General features: G+C 42.6%; 1 protein-coding gene across 1 annotated transcript in view; it reads right to left on the bottom strand.

Annotated features, from left to right (window-relative positions):
• Window positions 1-18,586: 18,586 nt before the first annotated feature.
• The window catches only part of UCHL3 (ubiquitin C-terminal hydrolase L3), a 61,341-nt gene continuing 53,097 nt past the window's right edge, over window positions 18,587-26,830 (bottom strand). Inside the window, exons 8-9 of the mRNA XM_024207021.2 lie at window positions 20,754-20,812; window positions 18,587-18,812 (exon numbers count right to left, since the gene is read on the bottom strand). Of these exons, the coding sequence (XP_024062789.1) occupies window positions 18,729-18,812; window positions 20,754-20,812 (143 nt within the window). The 3' untranslated portion in view covers window positions 18,587-18,728. The remainder of the gene's footprint in view (window positions 18,813-20,753; window positions 20,813-26,830) is intronic.

The raw sequence follows: 26,830 nt of genomic DNA, 5'->3' as shown, positions 1-26,830 counted from the left end.
TGTTTGTCAGAAGGTGGAGATGGATGGCAGGAGAGAAATCACTTGATCATTACCTGTTAAGTTCACTCCCTCTGGGGCACCTGGCATTGGCCACTGTCAGTAGACAGGATACTGGGCTGGATGGACCTTTGGTCTGACCCAGTATGGCTGTTCTTATGTTCTCTCTGAAAATGGTCAGTCAATCTCCTACTGGAATATTGAATTCTGTGCTCAGCAAAGAAATACTTTAGAAGATGGAACTCTGTCCAGATTTCATTGAAAGTTGTCCTTGGTGAAATATATATATCCTTTACTGATAAGACCTGCATTCTCAATGAATGTACTGTTTCTCAGTGGTCAAAAGTGACCTCTTCCCCTTACTAGCATTAGCACTACTTTAAACACCTTTTCTTTCTTCTTCTCCTCATCATGTAAAAAGATTATGCCAAAAGTAGAAGTACTGAAATCTCAACTAATGGAGGACTCACCGCAAAAGGCAATAAACTGCAGTTTACAAAATGTTTTCTTTAAGATACACAAAGTAGCTAGTGTTTGTGTATCCTTTCATCTTCCTCCAGTGTTACAAGGTTTCGCTTTGCAAAGTGAAAAAAATGCCTCAAAGCAAGCAAGCATTTCTAACAAAGAAACTAAGTTTAAACTGCAAGAAAATTGTTGATCTAAAGATGTAGACAAGATTTTCAAAAATAGAAGCCTAACTAGAGGCTCCTGGATACATATTTGCGAACCTGCCCGATTTTCAGAAATGCAGAGCACCCAATAGCATCCACCGAGGTTGATCTATTTTTAAATGTTACTGTCTAATAGATTCATATTGCTGTATTTCACTAGGATTTCACAGAGTAATGAATTGTTAGTATTAACTTAACCAAAGGCAACAAGTTTCAGATCTAAGGGCTTGTCTACACAGTGCAGCAATGCACACTAGATGGGTGTGAATTCTAACGTGCAACAACATGTTGCACGCTAACTGGCCTGCTGGTGCACACTAAAGTTCCCTAGTATTAACATAATACTGTAATACTGTTGAAAGTTTATCTTATCAGGAAACTTTTCTCTTAGATATTGGCCCTGTAAAGTTAACCGATATAGCCAAAGTTACTAGTACCAAGTGACTTCTGTGTATTTTTTGTAACTGGATTTAATTAAAAACAATACATAGCAAAAGAAACTATAATTGGTTTAAAGCAAAGCCTGAATTTCAAAGTAAATACACTTAAATTTACATTTGTACTGAACATAAAATGTTTTTTTTATTTTCTAAACAGGTTATAATAAAGGTGTTGAAAACATTTTATATTTTAAAATCTGAAAGTAATCTGACCTGCCTGGATAACAAAGTGCTAAAGAATAAATTAATAAAGAATTTATAATTCAGAAGCAAAGCATATTTATATTACATCACACAAGCTAAATAGAAGTTTAAAGCTCTGTTTTTACACTATGCAAGTACCACCAAATACTTTATACTTGCTGCTCCTCTCTGTTTGCTATTACCAGTAGAAGAGAGGACTTTTTTCAATTGGTATGACCAGCCAATGTTAAATGGACATTTTTTTTTTTAAAAGTTAGGTTTCCAAATATGTTTTTGTTCAAGTGAGTTAATGTAATTAAGTATCAGGGGGTAGCCGTGTTAGTCTGTATCTACAAAAACAACAAGGAGTCTGGTGGCACCTTAAAGACTAACCTTTAATCTTTAAGGTGCCACCAGACTCCTTGTTGTTTTTGTAATTAAGTATAAACTACACTGACTTTAAAATAACTATTCTTAAAGCGGGAGTACAGAAGTGCTTTAAAAATTACTTTAAACCCCTAAATTGATGCAAACTAGACATTAATTTTTAAAAAATCCATCTCATTTACTTGCCATGTCCTGAGTTGATAAGCCTCCTCAAACCCTGCATAGTTTTTAGGCACTAGGATGTCATCAATTTGCAAACAGGAAAGAGAGAACCCTGAACCCAGGACTTGACAAGTAAGCAAAGGAAAAATTAAAGGTGTTTCTTTGACTATTTAGTTTTTAAAAATAAGTATTTTGAAGCATGTGTACAGTCAAAAAATTATAAGTTGCTATATACACTTAAAAAAAATTAGAGTTCTTTATAAACGTACAAAATGATTGAAGATGGAGCCAGAGTATTAGTCTCTCTAAAGTTTACAGAAATGCACTCAAGTTAGCGTACTCATCTTAAACAGTAACTTGCCTTGAACACATACTTTGCAATCGTATGTCAGGGATAAACTATACCAATCGCATTACTCACTGTAATTCACACTGGCAATATGCACACTCTAGATCACCCGCTGAACAACCCTCCCTTTACATACTGTTCTGCACAGTGACCACAGGCATAAGCTAGAGAAGTCTTGGTATCAGTCTATACATAAACAAGTTCTATTAACCAAGAATCCGAGTTTACAACTCACACAAACACAGGTTATCCATAATTTCCGGGAGACTGGTGTGGGGGGGGGAGGTTTGATTAGATCAAGCTGTCCCAGGAAAAGAACGAAAAAAATGTAAATGGTAATTACAGGAGTAAAGCCCTGGTATCCTTTGATGGAAGGGTTTGTTTTTGTTTTTAAAAAGTTTAAATGGTTATGAGACACGGAAGCTTTTAATAACACATTCTACCTATAATAAACTGCAGCTATTCATGAAGTTAGAAAGTTTGTAAGCAAGCCTCTTGCAGGCCAAGCTTCCCTCAACTACCCGCTAAAACAAATACATTAAAAAAAAAAAAAAAACAGGCTTTGAGCTCATCAGATTCTCTACTAGAAGAATGTGGACCCTATTGTTTCCTTTGAAACGCCCCAGACAGCATCAATGGAAAACAAACAAACCGCGTGGAAAGGCCGGGAGCAGGGATACCTTCACCTTGAAGAGCAATGGGCATTTCTTTCTCCAGCAGTTAGAGACGGACAAACGCTAAAGTTTACAAGCACCTAAGCTCCATCAGCGCTAGTCGCCCCCTTATCAGCGAAGGGGAATCCCCAGGTCTATGGGGAATGTTTAGCAGCTAGTGTATAAGACCCAAGCTATAAAGTAAGGCAACCACTCAAGACAATTTAAAAAAAAAATCCTCTCACCTCCACCCATCTCTGAGCTTCAGCAAAAGCTACATCACAGCTGCCCTCGGCATCTTCTCTCCCCTCCATGGCTGGGAACCAAGAGAAAAGGGGTGGGGAAGCGAGAGATCAGTGGCAACCCCCAGCAACGCCGCCGCTCCGGTGGGACTGGAGCTGGAGACAGCCTCTGGCGCTCCGCTAGGGCTTTTGAACGCTCCCGTCAGCTCCTCCCCGCCCCCTCCCCGGGAGTTTGGGAAGGCTCCGAAAACCACAAGAATCTGAAGAAGCCGCTGTCTCGAGACCAAATCCGCGTCACCCCGAGGCAGCCAAGTGGGGGAGGGGGGGAGACTGAGAAGGGGGCGGGAAATTTGGTTGAACCGCATTTCTCTCCCCCTCGCCAGCACCCCCAGAATGTCAGCCAGCCTCTGGCAGCTGCTTCAGCCCTGGGGCCGCGAGCCGCCGCCTCCTCTCCGCGGGGGGACGAACTCGCTACGCCCAGGTTAGGGGTTCAGCTCCGCGTCCCCCGGGATGAGTGTCCGGAAAGGCCGGGGCTGGGACGTGCCCGCCGCAGTCGGGCTGGAGGGGGGGGGCAGCGGAGGGGCTCCCCCCACAGCCGGAGCAGCGGGGCCCTGGCTAGCTGCATGCGCCCAGCCCGCGCCCCGCGTAGCGGCTCCGACACGCACCGGGGATAGCTCCCGACAGCTGCACCACCCGGCGCCGCTCGCCACCCACAAATGCCGAGCAGGGACTGAACCTCGCCCCGCTCTCGCCTTCCAGCCGCGCGGCTCTTACCTGCAGCTACTCGCCCGGACCGACTCTCCCCCGCTGCAGCGCAGTCTGGCGGCTCCGCTCTTCACGCCCTGGCTCCAAGCGTCCCTCCCTCTCCCGGGACGCAGCGGCCCGACCCCACCTGGCGGCAGGTAAAAGAAGCGCCCCCGAAGGACGCGCCGGCCTCGCCTTGGCACCTTGGCTGTGCCGCGCCTGCAGGTGCTCTGCAGCGCCCCCTCTGCGCGCCGCGAGGGGAGGGAACGGGCTCGCGGAGCGAAGCGGGGATAGCTCCCGAACTAGCCCGGCAAGTAGCCCTCCCCCCCCCCACCTTCAGCCGAGTGCCCAGGTGGAGAGACCCTGAGTGCCCTGCAGTTTACTATAGGCACAGGGCGCATCTTTCTCCTAAAGTCCTTAAAAGGAACATCAGCTTCCCTTGCGCTGCTTGGAGAGCCACAGAACCCCTGGAGTCTTTCCTAAGAGCAGGGGTGTGCCACTGCCTCCTTGGCCAAAAAAAGTCTACCCCCAGCCCAAGCACTGCCGGGCAGGGCTCCAAGCACGGGTTACTTGTTTGGATTCCTTTCGCATGAAATGGTGCTAAGTTGTTAGTTACTGTTAAGCCCTCATCCACTCTTCCAAAAAGCCCAAAGTGCAGATGCGTAGGGCCCATGTCAGTTATCACCAGTGGGAGCTGAGCTAGGGTTAGGATACAGATTGCAATGATTAACAAATTTATTAGAACATAAGCTTTCGTGGGCTACAACCCACTTCTTCGGATGCATATATTTGTTAGTCTCTAAGGTGCCACAAGTACTCCTGTTCTTTTTGCGGATACAGACTAACACGGCTGCTACTCTGAAAATTGCAATGATTGTTCCTGTTGAATCTGAGAGAGTAAGGACTTTTGTGGCAGTCCAAAGGGAAGGGGACAGCATTCTGTATTGTCTGTATGTCAGTCACTCCCTGTATTGTCTCCAAAGGCACAAGTAAAAATGCCAGAGGCAAGATTCCAGTATCCTGGGACCACCACCCCCTGCATTTCAAATGGAGAGGTTTTTCCCTTTTAGCTCTCATTGATACATAGCGACTCTTTGAACTCCTCCAGTTAGGGTGGACACGGGGTCAGCCTTAGGGAAAATGGTGCCCTGGGCGAACTTGTAATTTGGCGCCCCTAGACTCCATGAGCACCCCCCTCATTGCCCTTGGCCCCCATGGCTCCTCATCACCTCTGGGCCCCGCTGCCTCCCCCTAATGCTTAATTTGAATTGAAAGAGGTGCCAGGGCTCAGCCCCAGCATAAATTAAACACTGGCTGGGCGGCCGGAGAACAGTAGCTGCTGAGCGGGTGCCTCACTCTGAAGGCAACACCCACCGCCAGCAGCAGTGCAGAAGTAAGGTGGCATGGTATATAGTGTATTGCTACCGTTACTTCTGTACTGTTGCTGTGACTTGAGGTTCCTGCTGCTTGGCCTGCATGCAGGAGCTGCATCTTGCCAGAGCCCATGGCTCTCCCGGAGCCCTGTGGCCACTCCTGGCTCACCAGGGGTGCCATTTCAGATGGGGGGGGCAACTTTATCCATGATTCCAGGGGCTACTTAAGCCCCTGAAAACTGTTTTTTTAGCAGATAACATCTTAGAAATTAGCTGACCAAAGCTCTGTATCTAATTCCTATAGAAAGAAAGGGGAAATATATATACAAACACCAATTAAACCATATTTTAAATTTATATGCAAATTTAGAACAATCAGGAGATAATACAGGAAGATAGCCCAATCCCAAGCCTTGATGTATCAGTTCTGGAGCTTTAACAATCAATTGTTTTTCACTCCACTAAAAACGCATTTACTTAATTTTAACATACTCAATTAAGGATTTTTTCCCTCTTTTATTAAGAAGGGGGAATTTATTTTTCTAATTATTTTGGCATTTATGTTTACTGATCACAATCATATATGTGACTCACTAACGTTTGACTCCATCATTACTATTAGTATCAGACTTGGAACCACATTTATTTTTGTACAAATTTTAAGTTATTTTACAGATATAACTAAAAGTACAATTTGAAAATAAGCAACCTTCATCTTCCTAGTGCAGGGGTGGGCAAAGTTTTTGGCCCAAGGGCCACATCTGGGTATGGAAATTGTATGGCAGACCATGAATGCTCATGAAATTGGGGGTTGGGGTGTGGGCTTCAGCTGGGGGTGCGGCTCTGGGGTGTGGCCAGAAATGAGGAGTTCAGGGTGTGGGAGGGAGCTCTGGGCTGGGGCAGGGGGTTGGGATGCAGAGGGAAAGGGGGAATGAGGGCTCCAGCTGGAGGTGCAGGCTCTGGGGTGGGGCTGAGGGGTTGGGGGTGCAGGAGAGTGCTCCGAGCTGGGACCGAGGGGTTCAGAGGGTGGGAGGGGGATCGGGGTTGGGGCACGGGAGGGGGTCAGGGGTGCAGGCTCTGGGCAGCGCTTACCTCAAGCAGCTCCCAGAAGCAGCGGGACCTCGGATCCTGCTCCCCAGCGGGAGCTTGAGGGCTGGATTAAAACGTCTGGAGGGCTGGATGTGGCCCCCGGGCCGTAATTTGCCCACCCCTGTCCTAGTGTCTAAAGTTATGTGTTTAGCTAATTTATTTTTAAGCTGGCACTGCTAAGGTTTGTACAAGCTAAATTTACATTCTAGAAGGATACTATTAGTTGGTTGTACCATTTTAAATAATGAATGACAAAGCACAATATGGTAATAAAAGTAATAATGATAATTACTCTAGCCAGGACAGGTTAGGCATTTTAGAACTCACTACTCAAAGAATTAAACTCATTACTCAAAGAATTAAAGTTAAGCATAAGAGAGAAATAAAATTATGAAATGCACAGACCGGTCAAAAAATAAAATAAAATAACAGTACTGTAATCCTTAATGAACTTTGAAAGAATAAAATTACAGAGAATATATGTGCATGGCACATTTTGAAAGGAAGTACCAAGAAGTAACAACAATAATAATAATACAAAAGTGCGTGTGAGAAAGATTGTGTGTTGAGGGGATTGTGCAAGGGAGACTGTGTGTGAGAGTATGTGTGTGTGTTTTGGGGAAGTGTATGTGAGAGAGAGAGTGTGTGAGTGTTGGGGAAGTGTGTGAGAGCATGCATGTGTGTGAGAAAGAGCACGCATATGAGACAGAGAGAGCATCATTTGTGAGAGAGAGTGTGTGTTGGGGAGTGGTGAGAGAGAGCATGTGAGTGTGTTGAGGGGAGTGTGTGAGAGAACGTGCATGTGTGTGTGTGCATGTGAGAGACAGTGTGTGTGTGCCTGAGTGGGTGTGTCAGTACGCTATGTCTTTAAGAAAGCACTCAGAGTCAGGAGCGTAAAGGCTTGTTCAGACACCAGCAGCCAGTGGCAGCTCCCACTCCAGACCCAGGCTTGGTCTACACTTACCCCCCAATTCGAACTAAGGTACGCAACTTCAGCTACGTGAATAACGTAGCTGAAGTCGACGTACCTTAGTTCGAACTTACCTCGGTCCACACGCGGCAGGCAGGCTCCCCCGTCGACGCCGCGGTACTCCTCTCGTCTAGCTGGAGTACCGCAGTCGACGGCGATCACTTCCTGGTTCGACTTATCGCGTCCAGACAAGACGCGATAAGTCGAACCCAGAACTTCGATTCCCAGCTGCCGAACTAGCGGCTGGGTGTAGACATACCCCCAGAGAGGCAGCAACACAGACAGGTTCCCCCCTGTCCTGCCATCCAGCTCAGTGGAGACCGGGTACATGGGTGGGGGGAGGGGCAGACCCCGACATCAGCCCTCCCCTCCACCCCTGCTGCTCTGCACAGCAGACAGGATGCTCCCAGTGATCAGCTTGGCCAGGAGGAAGTGGGGGAACAGGAGCAGCGGCTGCACAAGGCAGTGGAGTAGGGGGAGGAAGGCCATCCCTGTTCCAAAGGAGTCACCTGGCTGTTTGTCCAACTGCCCCCCTGCAGCTCGGGTTCCTTTGCCCTCTCCAGATGCCTCTGCTCGCCTGCCGACTGCCTCTGTAAGCCCAGCTGGCTCTTGGCGGTCAGGTGGGACTCAGGCTCCAAACGCTGTGTACAGAGTCCTCTGGAGCAGGGTCTGGGACACCACCCAGTCCATCCACCCCTAAGCAGGTCCTGAGTGGACATTTTCCATTTCTTTAATCTATGTTATATTTCATACACTGAATCATTAGTGTAATGTTGTGGAGGTGAGGGTTTTAACTGTTGATATCTGAGGAAGGGGGAGGGCTTTTTACCACTTATATTAGATAGGATTTGAATTCTGCACTGGAGTCTGAACTGCTCATTTTATACACACAATGATTACGGTGCATGTTCCAGTAGCAAGCTTCCCTACAGTTTCACCACTATGCTTCAACCCTGACCTATAGGAATCTCCTTAAGCGATAGAAGGGAGTTAATTTGCTTGGTGTGTCTACTAAGGATATGTGTACCCTGCAATGTAAGGTAGGGTTAGTAGGTCTTGAGCCCGTGGACCCTGGGCTGGAAAGCCCAGGGCTTGAGTGTCCACACTAATTGGTGATCCTAAGGTTTAGACTTTCTGGACCCAGGCCCCACACCCATGCTCCAGCCTCTAAACCAGGGGTCGGCAACCTCTGGCACGCGGGCCAGGCCAGTTTGTTTACCTGCCGCGTCCGCAGGTTCGGCCGATCGCAGCTCCCACTGTCCACGGTTCGCCGGTCCGGGCCAATTGGGGCGGCGGAAAGCGGCACGGGCCGAGGGATGTGCTGGCCGCCACTTCCCGCCGCCCCAATTGGCCAGGACCGGCAAACCGTGGACAGTGGGAGCCGCGATCGGCCGAACCTGCGGACGCAGCAGGTAAACAAACTGGCCCAGTCCGCCAGGGGGCTTACCCTGGTGAGCCGCATGCCAGAGATTGCCGACCCCTGCTCTACACTGTAGTAAGCAGACCTGAATCAGGCCACCATATCACAGGCTTCTGAGCTCCCTCCCTAGCTGTGGCCACTTGCTGGCCCGAGTCAGACAGAATTGTATAGAGACGGAAGGTGAGTTTGGGCTCGAGCCCAAAAAGGAGCCCAGTCTTTCATTGCAGTGTAAACATATCCTCCGTGATTGGAGTCTGCTGATACTGCCAACAGTAATACGCATCATAATGTCCATTGATCTATTTTGCCCCTCTACCTTCCCCTCTCCTGCCCACATATTCTCCTTGCTGTTTCCTGTCCCAGTGATTCTATAATCTTTCCTCTCTTCTCCCAAAATCTTCTATAGTCTGACTTTCCACTTGCTCCTGAGTTTGGCTCTCTAGGGTGCTGTGCTCTGGTCTCTGTGGTAACTACATACAACTGTTCTAGATAGAACTATGCCCAGAGATGTCCCTGGGCAGTTTCCCTCCTGCTCTTCTATAGAGAGCAGGCACATTCATTTGCCACTCCAACTGGAGGCAGGTGTGGGGATCAAACCAAACTGCTCATTTCCAGTTCAGCAATTTGCAAATCTACCATCGTATCAGAAAACATGTTCATCTGGGTAAAGGGGAGATCTGTATGTAGAATGGTAGTATTATTTGAAACCCTGTATCCATTAGAAAATGTGCAATCTTTTGAGAAATCGTTGTTTGAAATTTCCTGACATTTAAAATTACCTTAAAATTACGTGTATGCTATTTTTTGCACTTAATTTTCAGTTACACTTTTTTAACATAGTTTTTCTATACGCAAAAAAGTTTAATTGGTGTTGTATCTCATTCATATTTTGCCAGTGGCTGACAGAATGCTGCACATCCATCAAGGTTTTAGATTTAAATACATTTAAGAACTCAGTTGTAAACCAAGCATAAATAGTAATCATTTAAAGCTAGATCTTACAAAGTACTGTGAATCCTCAGCTCCTATTAATTGTTAACAAATAGACTAATTCATGATAGTATGGCTAGTCTGAAAGCAGTAAAACTTCCTTAGATAAAAGTTTTTGCAGTATACATAAATGAAATCCATACTAGATGCACAATATTATTGTTAAGAGAGAGAGAAATTCCAACAATTTTTACTGAAATATGTTTGCTTGTAAAAAGCATACTTGGATTTCAATCAGTTGCGTATTGAAAAAAATCAAATTGCCTGCCTCAAGCTATTATGAGCTTCTTTCTAATATATCTATTGTGAAATCTGATCCCTTGCATTCAAATCTATGATACACAAATTGGATTTTTAGCATACCTATTCATGCTTCTGTTTGACTAGCATTGGTACAACTTCACTAAAGTTAGCAAATTGTCCTAATCCACAGATCATAATTATAAATGTAATTTTGGCTGCTCCACAAAATGTATTTGATCTATGGCTGTAAACTAGATCAAGGTTTTAGATGCACAGGCAACATTTCTCACAGAGGCTTTTTATGATGGTAACAGGGTAGCTGGTAGAAAATGGGGCATTAATAAACAAGTACCTGATGTGTCACTTTCCCTCATTTCAAGCTGGGTGAACAGCAAGAGGTCTGTAGTGGGACGACAGATAATTTGCACCATGTAAACCAAATACAAGTACCTGCATCTGTTCGTTTTTTAAAAGATTTCTTTTCTTTATTGAAATTCTCACTCAATAAAAGACCAGTTTGACAGTCTTTTGGATCAAGCTGCCTTTTATACTGCATGTTGGACACTTTCTCTTTGCTGGCAAACCAGACATGCTACCTTTGCCCATATCGCCCAAGCAACTTTTTGGGAGAGTGCCACAGTACACTCGCCCAAGAACACTCACCACAGAACAACTAGGTTGCCATTTTAAGAGGTAAAGGCAGTTCCATCCCAGTCATCACACATTGGGAACACAGGGCAATAGCAGTTTATATATGCTGAGATTTTGAATAGTGAAAGAAGCTGGCATTGACGCCACACTAATAGGACAAAAGCTCTTGAGGCAAACGTGACTTAAAACATAGGGTAAGATTATGGTTTCAGCAACTAACAGATAGGATACAACAGGGTGCTTCAGGAATGAGTGGAATCAACTAGGTAATGCCATATAGAGGTATATCTTCTTTACCAAAAGGACCAGAATAATACCTAGCCAGAAACTCAGTTGTTTCAAGCCCTAGGAACATCTTTTGTTGCAGCAAGCAGTAAAAGGAGAACAAATGGTTCCTACACTTCACCTGTGCCACACTGAACTCAGTAGAAATAGCTTCACTCAGGTATCAGGTCAGAAACAAGCTTTAGGGTAATAGCAGCAGTGGCCCTAAACACCTTCAGGGTGAAGTTGCTACAAGCAATGTGGCAGAATTTAGGGACATTGATTCATGGAACAAATTCCAACACAAAGTATTCTCTAGGTTTGCTGAAGCATCTTCAAATTTTCTACACTCAGAATTTGGGCTTTCTAAAGGGAAGTTCACATGCTTGTGTTGTTTTGGTTACTGTAATATTTACAATTATTACTGATATGTCTCTTCCAGTTACATTACATGCAGCATAATGCAAAAATTATGGTACAGGAGAAAAAGGTACAAATATTACAGAGCTGTTGCAGGAATGGAAGCTGAAAGTCCAAACTGTTTAACTTCAAACTTACCATTGGCTCTGGACAATGAAATGAGAGGTAGTAATCTATGTATGGATTCAGATAATGTATTGTCACCCACTGGAAATATGTCACACATGGCGGTTACAGAGTCGATACTCCTGATAGTTCTCTGATGTGAAGCAATTTCATGGAGTAGGGGCTTTGTACCATTACAGCTAGAATCATTATGCACTTGTGCTGTGTGACACATTTCTGTAGCATGACTTCTGTCTGTGTAGGTAGCCATTTCAGATTCCACTACCAATGAAAAATGCAAAGCAGTTTTCTTTCACAATCTGAGTGAAATGTATGTTCAGGATGGAACTAGGGGTAATAAACAATGAAGATGATACCACACTGTGACAGAATGTACCCCTGTATTCACACCCTACACTATTGTAATAATCTTTGTACAAAGTATGCTGTGACACTGACAGACTGGTCAAGCAGTGAATGACCCATACCAGCTTAACAGGAGGTATTGCAATGATAAACAGGGCCATTCCTTGCAGCTAGTTATCAAAGACATGTGAAGTGGAATAGAAACTTTAATAAGTTTGCTTATATTGTTAGAGAATGAAAGGGTAGACGCTAATTGTAGTTATCTACATTTACCTATATTTTGTTAGAAGTTTAACAATGTGATCTAATTAGCTTGTAGATGCTAAAGTTCTGTTCCTGTCTCAATGCTTCATGACTGTATTCTACTGATTCAGAGATCCAAAAGGGATATTATCATTTAGATGGAACTTGTGGTGTAATAATATTATTGTCTTCATTTCTCTTTGAAACATGTAACTCCACATGGTAAACTACCCGTGAATTGTTTAAATGGTTAATTGCTGTATGCTAATGAATACAACTAGTTACCTATGTATGCATAGGAAACAGAGATTAGCTTCAAAGCAACAATATACATTACCTATTCTTCATCCAAGACAGGCCCTGCTGTGACGATGGCTGGCTGCAACCATAAAGAACGATTCCGGCCTGATCCTCTTTATATCAGATCTACTTAAACTTTGACAGGGGAAGTCTAAGTAACAAGACTGAGTTCTCCAGGTTACTCTGGATTCACCCTGGAATTCTCATGGAAGAATCTGAACCAATTCTGCACATGGACTACCTATTGGATTATAACCTTTTAAACTGATTCCAGAAAGACTTTTACAAATCAACAGCCTCACCATATCTGCTATGAAACTGACCTAAGAACTTTACTCATATCTGTAGGTATATTGATCTTTGAACCATAGCAACTCTCTTCTTTCTTTTAATTAATAAATCTTAGATTTAGTTAATAAGTGGGGCTGTTGATTAATTTCAGTTAACTCATGCGATTAACTCAAAAAATTAATCGTGATTAATCGCAGTTTTAATCGCACGGTTTAACAATAGAACACTAATTGAAATGTATTAAATATTTTGGGTGTTTTTGTACATTTTCATATATATTGTATTCTGTGTTGTAATTGAAATCAAAATGTATATTATTTTTATTACAAATATTTGCATTGTAAAATGATAAACAGAAGAAATAATATTTTTCAATTCACCTCATACAAGTACTGTAGTGCAATCTCTTTGTTGTGAAAGTGCAACTTACAAATGTAGATTTTTTTTTATTACATAACTGCACTCAAAAACAAAACAATGTAAAACTTTAGAGCCTACAAGTCCACTCAATCCTACTTCTTATTCAGCCAATTGCTAAGCCAAACAATTTTGTTCACATTTACAGGAGATAATGCTGCCCTTTTCTTATTTACATCACCAGAAAGTCAGTACAGGCATTTGCATGGCACTTTTGTAGCTGGCATTGCAAGGTTTTTATGTGCCACATATGCTAAATATTTGTATGCCCCTTCATGCTTTGGCCACCATTCCAGAGGGCATGCTTCCATATTCATGATGCTCGTTAAAAAAAATGTGTTAATTAAATTTGTGGCTGAACTCCTTGGGGGAGAATTGTATGTCCCCCACTCTGTTTTACCCACATTCTGCCATATATTTCATGTTATAGCAGTCTCGGATGATGACCCAGCACACTGTTCATTTTAACAACACTTTCACTGCAAATTTGACAAAACGCAAAAAAGGTACCAATGTGAGATTTCTAAAGATAGCTACAGCACTCAACACAAGGTTTAAGAATCTGAAGTGCCTTTCAAAATCTGAGAGGGACGAGGTGTGGAGCATGCTTTCAGAAGTCTTAAAAGAGCAACACTCTGATGCGGAAACTACAGAACTCAAACCACCAAAAAAGAAAATCAACCTTCTGCTGGTAGCATCTGACTCAGATAATGAAAATGAACATGCGTTGGTCCGCACTGCTTTCGATTGTTATCAAGCAGAACCCTTCATCAGCATGGACGCATATCCCCTGGAATGGTGGTTGAAGCATGAAGGGACATATGAATCTTTAGCGCATCTGGCACGTAAATATCTTGCGACACCGGCTACAACTGTGCCATGAGAACACCTGTTCTCACTTTCAGGTGACATTGTAAACAAGAAGTGTGCAACATTGTCTCCTGCAAATGTAAACAAACTTGTTTGAGCGATTAGCTGAACAAGTAGCACTGAGTGGACTTGTAGGGTCTAAAATTTTACATTTGTTTTATTTTTGAATGCAGTTTTTTGGTACATAATTCTACCTTTGTAAGTTCAACTTTCACGAGAAAGATTGTACTAGAGTACTTGTATTAGATGAATTGAAAAATACTATTTCTTTTGTTTTTTTGCAGTGCAAATATTTGTAATAAAAATAAATATAAAGTGAGCACTCTACACTTTGTATAATGTATTGTAATTGAAATCAATATATTTGAAAATGTTGAAAACATCCAAAATATTTAAATAAATGGTATTTTATTATTAATAGTGCAATTAATTGTGTGATTAATCGCAAATAATTTTTTAATCACTTGACAGCCCTATTCATAAGAATTGGCTGTAAGCATGTATTTGGGTGAGATCTGAAATATTCATTGACTTGGTGGGCAATGTGTCCGGTCCCTTGGATTTGGTAGAACTTTAAGTATGCTGAATAAGATTTTTAATAATATTTCACTCTACTAAACTTTCTGTCTGGATGGGAGCTAAAAGCTGGATTGCTTAAAGGGGACTGTAGTTTGGATTCTTGGTAACCAGTGTGGTAATACAGAAGCTGTTTGGTTACTGGCTTGGTGAATCTAATTATAGAATAAACCACCAATATTTGGGGATTGTCTGCCCTATTCCTTGCAGTTTGCCCTAAATAAGCATTCTCAGTGTGGCCCCTCTGGGCTGTACGTCACATTTGTCTTGTGAGGTATCATTTGAAAACGCATAATTTGCTGATTGGTATCATCCTGATAAAATATGTGTGGCAACATTGTATATGAAGTTATAAGATTCTGCTGTATGGGGTTAACACATGTTCCAAACTGAGGTTGGCAAACAGGTCTGTCTTAAACAATGGAATGGGTGGCCTGCTTAATTTGCATTTAAGCAGTAAACAGAGTAATCAAGCAAGAAGGGAAACAAAGGAAGCTCAAACAGGTGATAAAAAGCAGCATGGAACATCCTTCCACACAGACATTTTGTCTCCTGGCACCCAGCTGGAAACGTTTTTCGAGAGGGAATTAAACTATAAAAAGGAGGGACAAACAGCCCGAGGGACCTCCTTCTTTCTCCCTGCCCATTGCATTCATTGAACCTTTGTTGGGCTCTGGGAGAAGGGGTCCTGACCTATGAAGTTTGGTCAGTAAGACTACTGAAAGCATGTGGTGAGAAAACTTTGCTTTGAATTTAACAGTTTAAACACGAGTTGTTTTATTTTTCTTGTTACCATTTCTGACTTTTATGCCTCATTGTACTCACTTAAAATTTCTCTGTTTGGAGTTAATAAACTTGTTTTACTGTTTTATCTAATCCAGTGTATTTAAATTGAAGTATCTGAAAAAATATTTGAAATAAGTTGGCATATTATTTTTACAGAAATAACATACCTAACATACTTTGTATTGTCCAGGAGAGGGATGGGCAATACAGGACCAGGTGTGTGTTGGGGTCACCCTGCAGTATAACTAAGGCTGGTGAGAGCCAGACTGTAACCCAGCTGTGGCTGGCAGGCTTCAGTTTCACAGATACTCAGGGTATGGCTTGCATGCTGGAAGGTGTTTGTGAATGACCGAAGTGGGAGCTACTTCAGCAAGGCATCCAAAGATGCAGGGCAGGGGTGACACAGCTGCTCATTAATCTAGATTGTACCCTGGTATGTCACAATCTGAGTGAAATGTATGTTCAAGAAGGAACTAGGGGTAATAAGCAATGAAGATGATACCACACCTACAAGGAAGCCTTTGCCTTTCCACACTCTTCTAGACACATTGATCTAATATCTGACATTCAGTAGTTCCAATGGGGAGAATCTAAAAAAGGACGAGGCTGGAGTCACTTGCAGTAGAGTAAGCAGACTTGCATTGGGACTAATACAGTATTATCAGTATTTGTAAAGTTTGCCTTGTCAGTTACATTTGTATGGTATGTTTCCACATTTGGAGAGGATGGCAGTATGACCCTGTATGGAATCTGGGGAACACTTTAGGATATTATGAATACCCCTATTGTAAAATTGCAATGAGTTGTGCCAGATGTGCCATGTAAGGTATCTGCAAAAATGTTATACTTGCTAAGTATGATAATCATGTTTGTATGTTCTTTGTATTGTAAATTATAAATATGTATGGTAGGTCTGTAGTTCCAAACTTGTGCTGTGCATCTGGGTGACACCCCCGGACAGATTGGCATCAGCACTGCCTAGGCTGCTTGATGGCCCATCAAGGGACATCAACTGTACAATGAACCCATTGAAAGGGTCAGGGACTACATCTTATGACTCAGCAAGACATGCAAGGACATGCCTATGGAGAGAACTCTAAGGCCTTTCAATGCCATTTTCAAGAATGAGATTAGGGAAAATACATCTTGACAATGTCAAAAATTGTTTTGTTGAGAAGCTCTAATAAACAGCTTCATGTTTTGGAACAGGGAGTTGAAAGCTGGTGAGGGGCAGTCACCCTGCTGTCAGATATGCCTTTTGCCATCCCTGTGAAAATGTACCAAAATCTGGACATGCTACAAGTTTTGTAGCTCTTTGCAGTCTGCCTGGGTCTTAACTATCATTAGTAATTTTGTATCATCTACAAATTTTGCCACCTCACTGTTGACCCCTTTTTCCAGATCATTTATGAATACGTTGAATAGGACTGGTCCCAGAACAGACCCCTGGGGGACACCACTATTTACCTCTCTCCATTCTGAAAACTGACCATTTATACCTAGCCTTTGTTTCCTATCTTTTAATCCGTTACCAATCCATGAGAGCACCTTCCCTCTTATTGTCAAAGGCTTTCTGAAAATCTAAGTACACTATATCCACTAGATCCCCTTGGTCCATAGGCTTGTTGACCCCCTCAAAGAATTCTAGGAGATTGGTGAGGCATGATTTCCCTTTACAAAAACCATGTTGACTCTTCCTCAACAAATTATGTTCATCTATATGTCTGACAATATTGTTCTTTATTATAGTTTCAACCAGTTTGCCTGGTACTGAAGTCAGGCTTACAGGCCTGTAATTGCCAGGATCACCTCTGGAGCCCATTTTAAAAATTGGCGTCACCTTAGCTATCCTCCAGTCATCTGGTACAGAAGCTGATTTAAATGATAGGTTACTGAGTACAGTTAGTAGTTCTGCAATTTCACATTTGAGTTCCTTCAGAACTCCTGGGTGAATACCATCTGGTCCTGGTGACTTATTATTGTTTAATTTCTCAATTTGTTCCAAAACCTCCTCTAAGGATACCTCAATTTGGGATAGTTCCTCAGATCTATCACCTATAAAGAATGGCTCAGGTTTGGGAATCTCCCTCACATCCTCAGCCGTGAAGACCGATGCAAAGAATTCATTTAGTTTCTCGCAATGGCTTTATCATCCTTGAGTGCTCCTTTAGCACCTCGATCGTCCAGTGGCTCCACTGGTTGTTCAGCAGGCTTCCTGCTTCTGATGTACTTAAAAAAAAAATTGCTATTTTTTTTTTAGTCTTTGGCTAACTGTTCCTCAAATTCTTTTTTGGCTTTCCAAAGTGTATTTTTACATTTCATTTGCCAGTGTTTATGCTCCTTTCTATTTTCCTCACTAGGATTTAACTTCCACTTTTTAAAGGATGCCTTTTTGCTTCTCACTGCTTCTTTTACTTTGTTGTTTAGCCACTGTGGCTTTTTTGGTTCTCTATGTTTTTTAATTTGGGGTATATATTTAAGTTGAGCCTCTATTACGATGTCTTTAAAAAGTTTCCATGCAGCTTACAGAGATTTCAATTTTGGCACTGTACCCTTTAATTTGTGTTTAACCTCCTCATTTTTGTGTAGTTCCCCTTTCTGAAATTAAATGCTCCAGTGTTGGGCCACTGTGGTGTTTTTCCTGCCACAGGGATATTAAATTTAAATATATTATGGTCACTATTACCAAGCAGTCCAGCTAGATTCACCTCTTGGACCAGATCCTGTGCTCCACTTAGGACTAAATCAAGAATTGCCTCTCTTCTGGTGGGTTCCAGGACCAGATGCTCCAAACAGTCATTTAAGGTGTCAAGAAACTTTATCTCTGCATCCCGCCCTGAGGTGACATGTACCCAGTCAATATGAGGATAATTGAAATCCCCCATTATTATTATTGAGTTTTTATTTTAATAGCCTCTCTAATCTCCCTGAGCATTTCACAATCACTCTCCAGAGAAAAACAGCTACGGCTACTAACTGATGGTAACTTTATAGAATAAGTCTCTTCAATCTCTTTGCATTTATAAATATTTTAATGAAAACTACTTTTTAGTTTTCTGACTGACCTGAATAAGTTCTTTAAGTGTATTAATGTTAATTTATTTTTATATTAATTTATCATTAGAAAACAGTTTAAAAAACCAAGAGCCCAACATTTTGCATCTCTATTGTTGTTCATCAACGTACAATGTACTCCCTGAAATGTGTCTGAATTCATGCGTTCAATTCTGGTCTTCTGGTTATCTACTCTTTACTCAGTTGATGAACTGGGATAAAATATCATAGGGAATAATTCAGAATAACTAAAAGGAAATATGAAAGTCAAGTGCATGAAAGATCTTTGGTGTGTATATGTAAGATACAGGAACAAGCAACAAGATGCAGTAAAGACTAATTCAAGATTTAATCCACATATGCTCAAATTCATCAACATGTTAGTGAAAGTATCAAAAGTCATACATAATATATGGCAATATTTTTATTTTGTTACAATATATTAGTGGTGCAGCTTTTCCAAATGGGATAATTAAGCTGCAGACAGAGCAATTGCATTAAATCTTAATTCTTCTGGGTCACGTTCCATGAACTTCTTGCAAACTTCTACTGCAGCCTATTTAAAAAAAAGATATGAAAACACACAATTACTACTTATTATATAAAACACACTATTACTAAAAACAAAAAAGCAGTCGGCACATGAATTAAATACAGTATTGTAACTATGATTTACAGCAGTTATGTCCCTCGTGATTCTTTCACTTTCTGCACAAACTTTACCAATGTGTCAAACTGAACTGGAATTAATTTCTGATCTGAGTTGACATTGCTAAATATTACTTGCTGTGCCCAATGTAAGTGTTTTGAACTTCAAGAACTATGATGATTTGTGTAGTTGTTGCAGCTAACAGTCTGGAACATTATGGGTTACATTTCAAAAGTTGAGGCAGTTGGATAATTCTCTCTGCACGTTTGCCTTTAGTGGTACTGCTGCATTCAAAAACTTTTCTCCTTCACCTAAAGATGTCACTGAACTCTTAAGCAACATCACCAGCTTTATATGTTGGGAAAGTGGAAGACTGTAAATAACTCCTGTGTCTAATCTAGACTGAGAGTGCACCACACAGTGCTTGTTCTTTTTGTTAGAAAATATGAGGCATGTGAAGGAATAAAAAAGGAGAATACGCACTCATTTCACACACACTGTGTGTAATTTAAGAAAAAGTGGCTTTGGACAGCTTAAAGAATGCAGCCTGTGTGTCTCCAGCCTCTTGCTTCCCCAAAGGTTATGTAAAGTGACCACAAATTTTAGATCTCTATGCATGGTGTACTCCTGGGGGAATTCTGCACCACTGCGCAATGCAGAATTTTGCAGACATTAATGTTGCGTGTGCAGAATTTTCTTTTCCCCCCACAGAAATGGGCTGCAGAGATGTTAGCCACCACTAGGGGCCACTGGACCCAGCAGAGCCCAGCTCACAAATAGAAGACAAGGATGAGGGGGGAGAGGGTGGGAGCTGGAGGATTCCCAGCAGCAGCAGTTCCCAGTACCCCCTGAAGGAAGGAGGCAGTGGTGCACAGGAAACTCCGTGCAAGCCTGGGACGCAGCATCATCAGGCTGTTTCTCCATCTGGATCCCTAGGGTCTAGGAGAGTAGGCTCTGTGAATGTCTGGGCGCTGGCCTCTAGGGGGTAGGGGATGAGTGTCTGGGCCAGGGAGGGCCCCATGGCTGGGCTCTGGGCGGAAGGGTGTGTGTCTGGCCCCTCATCTGGGCTCTGGGGGAGAGGAGGCAGAGAAGCAGGAACTGGGTTGTCGTAGGGGTTTCTTTAACTCTCTACTCCTGGGGGAATTTGTGTGTGTCTCTGTATTGTTACAGACATACTTGCTGATAGGTATTTTGAAATAAATTACCAAAATAATTGAAATTGGCATGATTATTTTGTGTTATTTTCACAAAATATGCATAATTGCTCAGAATTTTAAAATACTGTGCACAGAATTATTAATTTTGTGGTGCAGAATTCCCCACAGGAGTAGCACATTAAATCAGCAATGGGCAAGTATGTTTAAGACAAAAGAGGTTAGAAGGGAATAGGTAGAATACAAATTTTGGGGGTTGAGAACAAGGGCAAAGACTATAAATGCTGGAAGAGAGAGTGCACCCTTTGTTAGCATGGCATCTCTCAAATTATAAAGGGAAAAAAAATAATATACCTTCACCCAAAAGTCCTCAGAGACTGGTCGTTTCAAGGCTCCCCCATCATGTATGCATGGTTTGAGAGCAGCAGAAGCATAGGAACACCTCAACATGGGAGAAAAAGCAATCTGATCTATGGGCATGGTACCCGTACAAGATTTCTGCTCAAGCAGCTCGTCTGCCATATTAAAATGTTCTGTTACATACAGAAGTAACGGCATAGGTATTCTGAAATACCCCTGGTTGAGAACTAATTAAAGACCTTTTCTTCTTATCTCTTCCCTCACCCAACTACATACCCAGGAAGTGCATAAAGTTCAAGTTGCACAAAAACTTAAAGGATTTTTCTATTCCTACCTCTAAAAAAGTGTCATCACTAGTTTGTCCATGGTTTATTGGAAAAGGTTTGCGCCCATCTGTCGGAATACAAGCAATTATACAAAATATAATTGTAAAACGAAAACTGAAAAGCTTGTCAGACAAGAACATAAACCCAAAGCATTAAATAATTCCCTCCTCATATGAGAACATGCCACCAAGATCAGCTCAGTTTTTCATAAACTTAGCATACTAATTGTAATTCCCAACTATTCAGCACTTTCCCCTCTACACCGAGTATTTCAATAGGATTACAGTATTACAAAGAATTAGTGACAATAAATAATAAAACACTTTTTAGTTGAACATAGATTAAAAAAAACAAACAAAAACAAAAAAAACTTTCAGGCCAAGAGGAAACCTTGAGTTCTAATTATTTTGTTACTGGTAATGTTTAAGTTATTTGGGTTTTCCAAATAGCTCTTTGAAAAAAATGTAGGTTGTTTTTTTTTGGCTAAATGCACTGAAGTTAATTACCTGTACAGAAACTGTTGTTCTTTGAGATGTGTGTGCACATATACATTTCACTTCATGTGTATATGCGCACAATGCACCCCTGCTCTCTTCATGTGCTGAGTCAAGGACATAAAGGGGGCATGTTTACTGCCTCCCTCTCCATTCCTTCACACTTCTGTATATATAATGTCTGAAATAATAGGGAAGTGGAAGGACCATGGAATGTATATGTTACTATACATCTCTAAGAACAACAGTTACTATACAGGTAAGTAACAGTTTATTCTCCTTCAACTGATTGTGCATATATACATTCCACTTAGATGACTCATCAGCAGTTCCCTTACAGGTGACGAGACATTGGATCACCTGAAACAGATTGTAGCACCACCGAAGGCTTGAGTGATGGTAATGTCTGGAAAAAGGTATTGCTGCTTTGCAGATATCCTTTACAGGGATGTTGCTCAGAAAAGCTGATGAAGTAGACTGAGCTTTAGTAAAGCGAGCTATTGTCCTGAGAGAAGGAGGAGGAGATCTTAGGAAAGCTGTAGCACAGCTTAATGCAGTCAGAAACCCAATGAGAAATTTGTTGAGCTGTTACTGTTTGGCCCCTAACTCTCCCATTGTAGGCTACAATAAGCCTGTGAGAGAGGCTGCGAAGGACTTAGTGCAATCCAGACACAATGCTGGAGCTCTGTGAATATCTAAGGTGTGGAGCTTCTCTTCAGCTTCGGAAGAGCGAGATTTTTGAAATAGCACCACAAGACAAATGGTTTGATTCAGGTTGAAAGCTGAAACTGTTTTTGACAAACTTAGAGTATGGCTTATGAGAAACTTTGTCTTTATGAAAAACTGTGAAAGGAAGAGCAGCTAAGAGCATAAAGTTCCCAAACTCTCCTTTGGAGAGGTGATTGCTATTAGGAATGCCGTCTTCATAGACACTAGGGATAGTGAGGCTGTCACCCTAGGTTCAAAGGAAGAACCCATTAGTCTAGAGAAGACTGGGTTAAGATTCCATAAAGGTACTGGATCAGACACATATGGGTAGACATTGGACAAAACTTAAGAAAATCTGGAAGATGGAAAACTCGTCCACTGGTGGATGCAGAGCAGATACTGCTGCCAAGTGGACTCTCACAGAACTAACTGATAGGCCATAGGCCAGAAGATTTCAAGTGTAACAAATAGTCCAATACATGTGAGATCTCTCTGTAACGGGTCAGTAAATGTTGAAATGGTGCCCAAATAGAGCCCCTTCTCCACTTCCGTATGTACGTCGCTCTAGTGGATTCTTTTCTGCTGCTCATCTAGACAACCTGAAGATCTTGGGAGCACAATCTCTTGCGAGCATTCAACCAAAGTTCATCCATAACATGAGGTGAAAAGATTGGAGGTTGGGATGCAGAGACTTGCCTTGGTTCTGAGACTAGGGGCAAAGTTATCAGTGATCTGACTGAAAATTGATGTAGATCAATGAACCAGTACTGCCTCGGTGAGACTGGTTCCAGTAGGATTAACTCTGCGTTGTCTCTCTTCAGTTTCCTAAGCACCTTGGGAACAAGAGGAACTGGAGGGAATGCATATAGGAGATGACTTGATCAGGGGAAGAGGACAGCATCTGTGATGGAATATGGGCTGCAGCCTGTCCTGGACAAAATATCCTGCACTTGTGGTCCAGGTTGGTTGCGAAAAAGTCTATTATTGGGAACTCCCGCTGGTAGAAGATCTGGAGGAGAACGTCCTTTCTGATTGACTACTTGTGTTGATCTATGAAAATCCTGCTGAAGGAATCTGCAATTGTGTTTCTCATTCCTGGAAAGTGGAATAACCTCAGGGAGACATTTCAGATGCATAAATTCCATAGGTGGATGGCTTTCTGGCATAGCTGAGATGACCTTGCACCTCCGTGCCTGTTCAGATAAAACATGGCAGCTGTGTTGTCTGTAAAACTTGTATCACCTGGTTCTTGGTGGTGGACAAACATCTTGCAGGCCTGATAAATAGCTCTGAGGTCCACATGTGGAATGAGACCTCCTGGAGTGAACAGAGAGCCTGTGCTCAAAGTTGACTAAGGGCAGGTCCACACTGGGGCGGGGGATCGATCTAGGAAACGCAACTTCAGCTACGAGAATAGCGTAGCTGAAGTCGACGTTTCCTAGATCGAACTAAATTTACTTACTTCGGGTCCACGCGGCGCAGGTAGGCTCCCCCGTCGACAGCGCTTCCTCCTCTCGGCGAGCAGGAGTTCCGCAGTCGACGGGGGAGCGCTTCTGGGATCGATCTATCGCGTCCAGATGAGACGCGATAAATCGATCCCAGAAGATCGATCTCTACCCGCCGAATCAGGCGGGTAGTGTGGACCAGCCCTAAGATGGGTTCCCCAGCTCTGGTAGACACGTCTGTAGCCAGAGTCAATCATTTATGAGTACAGAAAGGGAACCCCTCTGCACAGTGGACTGGTGGATGGACCTGCAGACCTCGACTGACCTCATGCAGGTTTGCAAGTCCACATGTTCAGGGAATGTTGGTCAGCCAATAAACTGCTTTATTGTAGGTGGTATAGGGACTGGGGTTTGCCAGAGGGTGTTCATCAGCTCTAGCTGGGCTTCATTAATGAGAAGGGCAATTCTTTCCTAAAAGACTTTAAAGCCCTCTGGAGAAGGGAATATCCGACTCCAGGGTGATGGCTTTGTCCAAGGAAGAGGATGAAATATGGGGACAGGAGGGCACATCTAGGGGTTCCTCCATTAATTCCCTTTCCTCAATAGGATCCAGTACATCCAACCGAGGGATGGCGGAAAGAGCCTCTCTAGAGGTTTCCTGCATGGAGACTGAGTTCTCCTGTTGGACTCTAACTCCAATGGAGGTCTAGACTCCTTTGGAGCAGGCAAAGGCCTGTAGAGTCATGGAGGATACAGTACAGGAGCCTCTTTATAAGAGTACCAGTCCTGTTTATTCTGCCTCATGTCCCTTGGACAAGGTCTATGAAGTGAATGAAAAGACTTTGATGGGAATACAGGCCCCTCAGGCTCAGAGTCTGGCTCAGAGTCTGAGGAGATGTAGGACTCATCTGGAAAAGGAGGAGCATTCACCCTTGAGGTCTTGGGGGGGGAGGGGGGACACTGATATCAGGGAGACCATCTGGTCAGAAAAAGCTGAACGACGAGGTGATTGGAATGCCAAAGTCATAATTGGTGCCAGCGGTTGGCATAAGGTACTGTAGAGTACGTTGGCAGAATACCACACATCAACAGTGCTGACAGTGACCAAATCCAGGTTCAGCAACGGAGAGTCAGGTAACGGGACACAAAGGAGATCCCTTATGGAAAGGTAGGCTTATGGAGTTGAAAACACCAAAACAGCCAGGTGCTCTTCCAGCAAAGATGTAGGCATCAGTCTCAACAACCCAGAGGAGCCAGAGTTGACAGTGCCACCTTAGATGGAGCCAGTGAGCATCTGTGCTTATTCAAAGGCCTCAACTCAGCACCAGAGGACTTACTGGAAGCCTTGTTGTGCAGAGAAGATCAAAACATTGACTGTTTGTCCAAGTCAGAATGCTTGGATTGCTTTAAAGAGGCCATCAGGAAGGAGGAAAAGTGATGCTTCTCTCCAAATTTATGCTTCAAAGTTGAAGCTGCTGGACAAGCATTTCTCATAGTTTCAGAGTCCATCATCTTGTGATGGGGGCCTGGTTCTGAGGAGGGACACAGTCTCCTTCATGAGGTGAAATTTGAGGCAGAAATTCCTGTTTTTTAGTCCTAACAGAGGACTAAAGAAGGGAAGGAGGTACAAATAGGGCATCTATCCCTCACATGCCTCTCTCCAAGAGGAATTAAGCAGCTTCTGTGCCTATCCATGACAGGGATAATGGCCCTGCATGTGGCACACTGCTTAAAGGTTAGTGATTTTTAGCCCCAGACTACCTAAAATTATTACTAAGTATTCTAAGGGTAACTATACGAACGATATGCACTAAAGATTTAAAGCTGGAGAACCAAAGCAAAAACTATGAGGAGCTCCAGTTCTCACCATGGGCAGTGAGAAGGAGTTGAGAGGGAGGTGGCAGACACATTCCTTTTATGTTCTCGGCTCAGTGTAAGAGCAGGCATATGCACCACCTAGTGGTACTGCTGGTAAAAGTCTCCACTAGGTGCACATACACTTGAAGTGGAATGAATATGTGCACAGTCATTTCAAAGGAGAATGCAAATTTATAATCTGACAAGTGAAACTAGGGTTTCTGGGGTGAGCACTAAAAAGGGAACTCCAAACCCACCAATTCTGAAGGGGTTAAAGGTCAAGTAATTAATATGTAACTGAAGTATTACACTCAATTAAGAGCAGGATATATAAGACACAGAAATATAGTAAAGTTAATACTGATCATTTAATGTAGGCATGATTCACAATACTAGTTTAGCACTATACCAGAAGAAGTGGGCTACAAAAGTTTTAAATTTTTTCCTTTAACTGTATTGTGCAGAACTGGGAAACTTCTGATTTATTTTTTATGAAAGAATGTGTGGCTCAGTTTGTATTGTTACCTAGCAGGGATAAAAGGAACTTTCTTTCTCGTCCAGTGGGGAAGATGCAACATATGAGACCTTGAAAGTGGGGCAGTTTCAAAGAGTTTTGTATCTATAAAATGGTATGTGTATCTCTGTGAACTAGGGATTGTATTCTGGCTCAATAGGGGTGGGCTACAGAACTTCCTGCAGGAACTAAAATTCCTGGGTGAGAATTACCGCAAATCCTGCAACAGATAGACAACTGTGTATATTGTACCATTGTATACACTGGTTTTGAGTGGGCCGAAGAGAGCAAGAAAACCAAGAAGGAAAAATGATATAGAGTCATCCTGAACTTACTCAGAATAACAGTCACTTGATCCATGAACTGACAGACTTTAACCAAGAGGGCAAAACCCTGCTGGAAGGGTTTGAAGGACTATGAAACCTCCTAGGGGCTCCTCGTGGAAGATGGGTGACATGGTAAGCTTAGCATGCATACAGACCATTTATTGTTTTATGATAGGACAACAGCATTACAAAGAAAACCTAAGTAAATGTACTGTGCTTTGTGAAACCACTGGTAAATATTATCATGGCTCCTGGAAGAGAGGAGATCTGCAGGCGCTGGATTAAAGTCAGGCCTGCTGGGATAAGCACAGTGAATTGCTGGGGACTATAATCTAAAACTCTGATCCTGAGGCAGAAGAACACGGGTCCCCACCCACAGTGAGATGTGACAGCTAAAGGGTGCCCTTGAGGAGACCCTGGAGGGGACAGAGGTACAGTTAACCTGCAATTGTGATGTGTAACAGTGCCCATTAAGTGTGGTATTTCTCAACAAATATTTTCATTTGTTGCTTACTATGCAAATATTTCAAGCTATTTATGAAAAACTATGAATGTCAAAATGTGTGTTAAGGCATGAAATTCTTCTCCACCCGCAGCAGTGGCCTACTAAGCTTGCCAGGCCAAATTCTCTTTAGTTCTCAAATCATTTTTTAAAAGTCTGCCATAATTTCCTTGAACTTGGCAGTACTTCTAACCTATAATTAACCTAAAAAAACCTAAGTAGGCTCTTATGAAATATAA

The sequence above is a fragment of the Terrapene carolina genome, unplaced genomic scaffold, assembly GCF_002925995.2.
Source record: "Terrapene carolina triunguis isolate 2854851 unplaced genomic scaffold, T_m_triunguis-2.0 Scaffold21, whole genome shotgun sequence".
In the NCBI taxonomy this organism is placed as follows: domain Eukaryota; kingdom Metazoa; phylum Chordata; order Testudines; family Emydidae; genus Terrapene; species Terrapene triunguis.
Note: the sequence above shows the minus strand (reverse complement) of the source record. Positions and strands in the feature narration are given on the sequence as shown.